Source organism: Mobula hypostoma, chromosome 28, assembly GCF_963921235.1.
Source record: "Mobula hypostoma chromosome 28, sMobHyp1.1, whole genome shotgun sequence".
NCBI classification, from domain to species: domain Eukaryota; kingdom Metazoa; phylum Chordata; class Chondrichthyes; order Myliobatiformes; family Myliobatidae; genus Mobula; species Mobula hypostoma.
Window position 1 is genome coordinate 36187936 of NC_086124.1, and position 9029 is coordinate 36196964.

At 61.8% G+C, this 9029-nt stretch overlaps 1 protein-coding gene across 1 annotated transcript; it reads left to right on the top strand.

Moving 5' to 3' along the window:
- Window positions 1-1620: 1620 nt before the first annotated feature.
- On the top strand, window positions 1621-8629 carry LOC134338992 (basic proline-rich protein-like). Its single transcript, XM_063035213.1, has 8 exons — window positions 1621-1671; window positions 5352-5536; window positions 6204-6389; window positions 6456-6540; window positions 6997-7131; window positions 7397-7531; window positions 7789-7923; window positions 8441-8629. The coding sequence occupies exons 1-8, from the start codon at window positions 1621-1623 to the stop codon at window positions 8627-8629; spliced, it is 1101 nt and encodes a 366-aa protein (XP_062891283.1).
- Window positions 8630-9029: the final 400 nt, after the last annotated feature.

The following is a 9029-nucleotide window of genomic DNA, read 5'->3' on the forward strand; positions in this document are numbered from 1 at the left end:
AGAGAGTAGTGAATCTGTGGAATGCTCTGCCACAGACCGCGGTGGAGGCCACATCCGTGCATATATTTAAGGCGAAAGTGGATCATTTCCTGATTGGTTAGGCCATCAAAGGATATGGTGAAAAGACAGGTGTGTGGGGTTGAGTGGGATCCAGGATCAGCCATGATGGGCTGAATGGCCTAATTGTGTTCCTGTGTCTTATGGACCATTCAGAAATCTGATGGTGGAAGGGAACAAGCTGTTCTGAATTATTGAGTTTGGGTTCTCCTCCTCCCTGATGGTAGTAACGAGAAGAAGGCATGTCCTAGGGGGTGAGGGCCCTTCTTGACCATCGCCACTTGAGGAAGTGGTGGATGATGGGGAGGGCTGTGTCTGTGATGGAGCTGGCTGAGTGCACCTCCCACTCTCTTCCCAACAGCAGGACTAGATAGATCAGAAACAGACCCTTCAGCTCATCGGGATCATCCCCATCCAATCCAGTGACAACTGACCGGATCCCTCAAAACCTTTCCTATCTGTGTACCTGTCTCAACCACTTCCTGTGACAGCTGGTTCCTCTGGGTGAAAAAGTTGCCCCTCATGTCCCTATTAAATCTCTCTGCCCCCTCCCCTTAACCCTTGATTACCCAACCCTGGGGAGAAAGACTGTGCACATCGCCTATCTGTGTCCCTCATGGTTTTATATACCTCTGTATGGTCACTCCTCAAGGAATAAAGTCCCAACCTGTCCAACCTCTCTCCATAACTCAGTCCCTTGAATCCCAACAACATCCTCATAAATCTCCTCTGCACTCTTTCCAGCTCAATTGTGTCTTTCCTACAGCAGGGTGACCAGAACTGAACACAGTACTCCAAGTGCAGCCTCACCAATCTCTTGTACAACTGCCACATAACGTCCCAACTCCTGTACTCAGTGCCCTGAATGATGAAGGCCAGCGTGGCAAACGTCTTCTTCACTGCCCTGTCTACCTGTGACTCCACTTTCAGGGAACCATGTCCCCGTACCCCAGGGTCACACTGTTATACAACACTCCCCAGGGTCCCTGTCTACCTGTGACTCCACTTTCAGGGAACCATGTCCCTGTACCCCTGGGTCAGACTGTTCGACAACACTCCCCAGGGTCCCTGTCTACCTGTGACTCCACTTTCAGGGAACCATGTCCCCGTACCCCAGGGTCACACTGTTATACAACACTCCCCAGGGTCCCTGTCTACCTGTGACTCCACTTTCAGGGAACCATGTCCCCGTACCCCAGGGTCACACTGTTATACAACACTCCCCAGGGTCCCTGTCTACCCGTGACTCCACCTTCAGCGAACCATGTCTCTGTACCCCAGGGTCACACTGTTCTATCCGTGACAGGGAAGTATTGTATTCCTAAGTGCCTCTCCCCCTACATGCACAAGGACATTCTCTTCCATGGTGCTCGACACTGTAGGACTTATTCGTGGTGTGGCTTTCCTCAGACATGCTTACCTGAAATTCATTTGCCACTCCTCAGGCCACTTCCCTAACTGACCAGGGTCCCCTTGTAAACACGAGATTTTACAGGTGCTGGGAATCTTGAGTCTGTTGACGGAGCTCAGCAGGTCAGGTAGCATTCAGGGAGAGGAATAAAGATGACGTTCTGGTCCAAGGCCCTTCGTCAGGACGCAGGGGTGTGTATGCCGGTAATCAAATCAAGTGCACCTCAAGGCGATGTGCTCTCTGTGCAGACACGATTCTGACTAATCTACTCCAATACCATCTACAAATTGGCCGACACCACCACTGTTGTCAAGCAGTGTTGAATCTGTTCACCGCAGCGACGTAGGGCACTGGTTTGAGGGGAGCTGTAAAGTCCGAAGTGAATATATTATCAAAGTACGTACACATCACCATGTGCTACCCTGCGATTCATCTTCTTGCAGGCATTCACAAAGAAATGCAGTAGAATCAATGAAAATCTACATACAAGCATAATGGACGCACAACTCGTGCAAAAGACAGTCAAAGGACAAGAAGTAATAGTGTTGAGAACAAGAGTTGTCAGGAACTTCAAAGTGAGTTTGTAGGTTATGGAATCAGGTGGGTGAAGTTGTCCATTCTGGTTCAGGAGCCTGATGGTTGAGGGCTAATAACTGTTCCTGAACCTGGAGGTGTGGGACCTGAGGCTCCTGTACCTCCTCCCCAGTAGCAGCAGTGAGAGAGCATGATCTGCGTTGGAGGGGTCCTTGATGATGGATGCTGCCTTTCTGTGGCAGCATTCCTTGTAAATGTGCTTGATCAGAGGGAGGAAGGGTGGGGTGAGGGAGAGAGGATGGAGGGATGAAGAGAGTGGCTTGTGAGGGAGGGAGAGTGGGGTGAAGGGGAGAGTAGGGATGGTGAGGTGAAGGAGAGAGTGTGCTGAGGGAAGGAGGGAGAGTACGGTGAGAGAGGGTCTGGGGGCAGGGAGAGAGATGGGTGAGGTAGGGAGGAAGGGAGTGGGGCAGGGGATGAGGGAGCAGAGAGGGTGGGGTGAGGGAGGGAGGGTCTGGGGTGAGTGGGATGATAAAGGAGGAAGGGAGTTGGGATGAGGAAGAGGGGTGAGTGAAGTGAGAAGGGAGCAAGTGGGGTAAAGGAGGGTGAGAGAGTGCGGTGAGGGAGGGAGGGTGAGAAGGGAAAGAGGGTGGAATGAAGGTGGGTGTGTGGGGAGAGAGTGCGGTGAGGGAGGGAGGGTCTGGGGTGAGTGGGATAAGGGAGCAGAGAAGGTGGACGATGAGGGAGGGGGGTCAATGGGATGAGGGAGAGAGACTGAAGTGAGTGTGTGGGGTGAGGGAGGGAAGAAGAATGGTTTGAGGAAGACGGGTGAGGGAGGGAGGATGAGTGGGAGGAAGGAGAGAGAGATTGGTGAGGGGGAGAGGTGGGAGAGAATGGAACGAAGATGGGAGGGTGGGGGAGGGAGAGAGGGGTGTGGGAGGGAGGGAGAGGGTCGGGTGAGAGAGGGGTGCGGGAGGGAGTGAGGAGGAGGGGAGTGTGGAGGGAGAGAGAGTGGGGTGAAGGAGGGAGAGAGAGTTGGGTGAGGGGTGCAGGAGGGAGTGAGAAGAGGAGGGGAGTGTGGAGGGAGAGAGAGTGGGGTACGAGAGGGAGAGAGAGAGTTGGGTGAGAGGGGTGCGGGAGGGAGTGAGAGTTGGGTGAGAGGGGTGCAGGAGGGAGTGAGAGGAGGGGAGTGTGGAGGGAGGGAGAGAGAGTGCGGTGCGGGAGGGAGTGAGAAGAGGAGGGGAGTGTGGAGGGAGGGAGAAGAAGGGAGTGTGGAGGGAGGGAGAGAGAGTTGGGTGCGGGAGGGAGTGAGAGGAGGGGAGTGTGGAGGGAGAGAGTGGGGTGAAGGAGGAAGAGAGTGGGGTACGAGAGGGAGAGAGAGTTGGGTGAGAGGGGTGCGGGAGGGAGAGAGAGTTGGGTGAGAGGGGTGCAGGAGGGAGTGAGAGGAGGGGAGTGTGGAGGGAGGGAGAGAGAGTGCGGTGCGGGAGGGAGTGAGAAGAGGAGGGGAGTGTGGAGGGAGGGAGAAGAAGGGAGTGTGGAGGGAGGGAGAGGTGGGCTGCGGGAGGGAGTGAGAGAAGGGGAGTGTGGAGGGAGAGAGTGGGGTGAAGGAGGAAGAGAGTGGGGTACGAGAGGGAGAGAGAGTTGGGTGAGAGGGGTGCGGGAGGGAGAGAGAGTTGGGTGAGAGGGGTGCAGGAGGGAGTGAGAGGAGGGGAGTGTGGAGGGAGGGAGAGAGAGTGCGGTGCGGGAGGGAGTGAGAAGAGGAGGGGAGTGTGGAGGGAGGGAGAAGAAGGGAGTGTGGAGGGAGGGAGAGAGAGTTGGGTGCGGGAGGGAGTGAGAGAAGGGGAGTGTGGAGGGAGAGAGTGGGGTGAAGGAGGAAGAGAGTGGGGTACGAGAGGGAGAGAGAGAGTTGGGTGAGAGGGGTGCGGGAGGGAGAGAGAGTTGGGTGAGAGGGGTGCAGGAGGGAGTGAGAGGAGGGGAGTGTGGAGGGAGGGAGAGAGAGTGCGGTGCGGGAGGGAGTGAGAAGAGGAGGGGAGTGTGGAGGGAGGGAGAAGAAGGGAGTGTGGAGGGAGGGAGAGAGAGTTGGGTGCGGGAGGGAGTGAGAGGAGGGGAGTGTGGAGGGAGAGAGTGGGGTGAAGGAGGAAGAGAGTGGGGTACGAGAGGGAGAGAGAGAGTTGGGTGAGAGGGGTGCAGGAGGGGAGTGTGGAGGGAGGGTGAGAGAGTGGGCTGCGGGAGGGAGTGAGAAGAAGGGGAGTGTGGAGGGAGGGAGAAGAAGGGAGTGTGGAGGGAGGGAGAGAGAGTTGGGTGCGGGAGGGAGTGAGAGGAGGGGAGTGTGGAGGGAGAGAGTGGGGTGAAGGAGGAAGAGAGTGGGGTACGAGAGGGAGAGAGAGAGTTGGGTGAGAGGGGTGCAGGAGGGAGTGAGAAGAAGAGGGGAGAGTGGAGGGAGGGAGAGATTGATTATTGATCATGTGTACATTGGAACAAGCAGTGAAATGCTCTACAGTATTCGCCTTAAAGACCTAAGGCTGTGCTGGGAAGTAGCTCCTGGGAGACCGTGTTGGAGATCTGGAGTTGCGACTTCATGACCTACAGCTAATTAGGGACAGTGAACAGGAGACAGAGAGGAACTACAGGGAGATAGTCACCCCGAGGCTGCAGGAGTTAGATAAGTGGGTAAGGGTCAGGGCGGTGAGTGAAAGAGGTCAGGTAGTAGACAACACCCCAGTGGCCATCCCCTCGGTGATCATTACCCCAGACAGCGGAGACCGCCCCCGTGGCCATCCCCCTCGGTGATCATTACCCCAGACAGCGGAGACCGCCCCCGTGGCCATCCCCCTCGGTGATCATTACCCCAGACAGCGGAGACCGCCCCCGTGGCCGTCCCCCTCGGTGATCATTACCCCAGACAGCGGAGAGCGCCCCAGTGGCCGTCCCCCTCGGTGATCATTACCCCAGACAGCGGAGACCGCCCCTGTGGCCGTCCCCCCGGGTGATCATTACCCCAGACAGCGGAGACCGCCCCCGTGGCCGTCCCCCCGGGTGATCATTACCCCAGACAGCGGAGACCGCCCCTCTGGCCGTCCCCCCGGGTGATCATTACCCCAGACAGCGGAGACCGCCCCCGTGGCCATCCCCCTCGGTGATCATTACCCCAGACAGCGGAGAGCGCCCCAGTGGCCATCCCCCTCGGTGATCATTACCCCAGACAGCGGAGACCGCCCCCGTGGCCGTCCCCCTCGGTGATCATTACCCCAGACAGCGGAGAGCGCCCCAGTGGCCATCCCCCTCGGTGATCATTACCCCAGACAGCGGAGACCGCCCCCGTGGCCATCCCCCTCGGTGATCATTACCCCAGACAGCGGAGAGCGCCCCAGTGGCCGTCCCCCTCGGTGATCATTACCCCAGACAGCGGAGACCGCCCCTGTGGCCGTCCCCCCGGGTGATCATTACCCCAGACAGCGGAGACAGCCCCCCGTGGCCGTCCCCTCGGGTGATCATTACCCCAGACAGCGGAGACCGCCCCCGTGGCCGTCCCCCCGGGTGATCATTACCCCAGACAGCGGAGACCGCCCCCGTGGCCATCCCCCTCGGTGATCATTACCCCAGACAGCGGAGAGCGCCCCAGTGGCCATCCCCCTCGGTGATCATTACCCCAGACAGCGGAGACCGCCCCTGTGGCCGTCCCCCCGGGTGATCATTACCCCAGACAGCGGAGACCGCCCCCGTGGCCGTACCCCCGAGTGATCATTACCCCAGACAGCGGAGACCGCCCCCGTGGCCGTCCCCCCGGGTGATCATTACCCCAGACAGCGGAGACCGCCCCTCTGGCCGTCCCCCCGGGTGATCATTACCCCAGACAGCGGAGACCGCCCCCGTGGCCGTCCCCCTCGGTGATCATTACCCCAGACAGCGGAGACAGCCCCCCGTGGCCGTCCCCCTCGGTGATCATTACCCCAGACAGCGGAGACCGCCCCAGTGGCCATCCCCCTCGGTGATCATTACCCCAGACAGCGGAGACCGCCCCTGTGGCCGTCCCCCCGGCTGATCATTACCCCAGACAGCGGAGACCGCCCCTGTGGCCGTCCCCCTCGGTGATCATTACCCCAGACAGCGGAGACCGCCACTGTGGCCGTCCCCCCGGGTGATCATTACCCCAGACAGCGGAGACCGCCCCTGTGGCCGTCCCCCTCGGTGATCATTACCCCAGACAGCGGAGACCGCCCCCGTGGCCGTCCGCCCCGGGTGATCATTACCCCAGACAGCGGAGACCGCCCCTCTGGCCGTCCCCCCGGGTGATCATTACCCCAGACAGCGGAGACCGCCCCCGTGGCCGTCCGCCCCGGGTGATCATCATCCCAGACAGCGGAGACCGCCCTCGTGGCCGTCCGCCTCAGTAGTCATTACCCCAGACAGCGGAGACCGCCCCTCTGGCCGTCCCCCTCGGTGATCATTACCCCAGACAGCGGAGACCGCCCCCTGTGGCCGTCCCCCTCGGTGATCATTACCCCAGACAGCGGAGACCGCCCCTGTGGCCGTCCCCTCGGGTGATCATTACCCCAGACAGCGGAGACCGCCCCCGTGGCCGTCCTCCCGGGTGATCATTACCCCAGACAGCGGAGACCGCCCCTGTGGCCGTCCCCCTCGGTGATCATTACCCCAGACAGCGGAGACCGCCCCTCTGGCCGTCTCCCTCGGTGATCATTATCCCAGACAGCGGAGACCGCCCCTGTGGCCGTCCCCCTCGGTGATCATTACCCCAGACAGCGGAGACCGCCCCTGTGGCCGTCCCCCCCGGGTGATCATTACCCCAGACAGCGGAGACCGCCCCTGTGGCCGTCCCCCTCGGTAGTCATCATCCCAGACAGCGGAGGCCGTCCCCCTCGGTGATCATTACCCCAGACAGCGGAGACCGCCCCTGTGGCCGTCCCCCCCGGGTGATCATTACCCCAGACAGCGGAGACCGCCCCTGTGGCCGTCCCCCTCGGTGATCATTACCCCAGACAGCGGAGACCGCCCCTCTGGCCGTCTCCCTCGGTGATCATTACCCCAGACAGCGGAGACCGCCCCCTGTGGCCGTCGCCCTCGGTGATCATTACTCCAGACAGCGGAGACCGCCCCTGTGGCCGTCCCCCTCGGTGATCATTACCCCAGACAGCGGAGACCGCCCCCGTGGCCATCCCCCTCGGTGATCATTACCCCAGACAGCGGAGAGCGCCCCAGTGGCCATCCCCCTCGGTGATCATTACCCCAGACAGCGGAAACCGCCCCTGTGGCAGTCCCCCCGGGTGATCAGTGATCATTACCCCAGGACCGCCCCTGTGGCTGTCCCCCCGGGTGATCATTACCCCAGACAGCGGAGACCGCCCCCGTGGCTGTCCCCCCGGGTGATCATTACCCCAGACAGCGGAGACCGCCCCTGTGGCCGTCCCCCTCGGTGATCATTACCCCAGACAGCGGAGACCGCCCCCCGTGGCCGCCCGCCTCGGTGATCATTATCCCAGACAGCGGAGACCGCCCCTGTGGCCGTCCCCCTCGGTGATCATTACCCCAGACAGCGGAGACCGCCCCTGTGGCCGTCCCCCCCGGGTGATCATTACCCCAGACAGCGGAGACCGCCCCTGTGGCCGTCCCCCTCGGTAGTCATCATCCCAGACAGCGGAGGCCGTCCCCCTCGGTGATCATTACCCCAGACAGCGGAGACCGCCCCTGTGGCCGTCCCCCCCCGGGTGATCATTACCCCAGACAGCGGAGACCGCCCCTGTGGCCGTCCCCCTCGGTGATCATTACCCCAGACAGCGGAGACCGCCCCTCTGGCCGTCTCCCTCGGTGATCATTACCCCAGACAGCGGAGACCGCCCCCTGTGGCCGTCGCCCTCGGTGATCATTACTCCAGACAGCGGAGACCGCCCCTGTGGCCGTCCCCCTCGGTGATCATTACCCCAGACAGCGGAGACCGCCCCCGTGGCCATCCCCCTCGGTGATCATTACCCCAGACAGCGGAGAGCGCCCCAGTGGCCATTCCCCTCGGTGATCATTACCCCAGACAGCGGAAACCGCCCCTGTGGCAGTCCCCCCGGGTGATCATTACCCCAGACAGCGGAGACCGCCCCCGTGGCCGTACCCCCGAGTGATCATTACCCCAGACAGTGGAGACCGCCCCCGTGGCCGTCCCCCCGGGTGATCATTACCCCAGACAGCGGAGACCGCCCCTGTGGCTGTCCCCCCGGGTGATCATTACCCCAGACAGCGGAGACCGCCCCTGTGGCTGTCCCCCCGGGTGATCATTACCCCAGACAGCGGAGACTGCCCCCGTGGCCGTCCCCCTCGGTGATCATTACCCCAGACAGCGGAGACCGCCCCCCGTGGCCGTCCCCCTCGGTGATCATTACCCCAGACAGCGGAGACCGCCCCAGTGGCCGTCCCCCTCAGTGATCATTACCCCAGACAGCGGAGACCGACCCCGTGGCCGTCCCCCTCGGTGATCATTACCCCAGACAGCGGAGACCGCCCCCTGTGGCCGTCCCCCTCGGTGATCATTACCCCAGACAGCGGAGACCGCCCCAGTGGCCGTCCCCCTCGGTGATCATTACCCCAGACAGCGGAGACCGCCCCCGTGGCCGTCCCCCTCGGTGATCATTACCCCAGACAGCGGAGACCGCCCCCGTGGCCGTCCCCCTCGGTGATCATTACCCCAGACAGCGGAGACCGCCCCGGTGGCCGTCCCCCTCGGTGATCATTACCCCAGACAGCGGAGACCGCCCCCGTGGCCGTCCCCCTCGGTGATCATTACCCCAGACAGCGGAGACCGCCCCGGTGGCCGTCCCCCTCGGTGATCATTACCCCAGACAGCGGAGACCGCCCCCGTGGCCGTCCCCCCAGGTGATCATTACCCCAGACAGCGGAGACCGCCCCCGTGGCCGTCCCCCCGGGTGATCATTACCCCAGACAGCGGAGACTGCCCCCGGGTGATCATTACCCCAGACAGCGGAGACCGCCCCCGTGGCCGTCCTCCCGGGTGATCATTATCTCATTC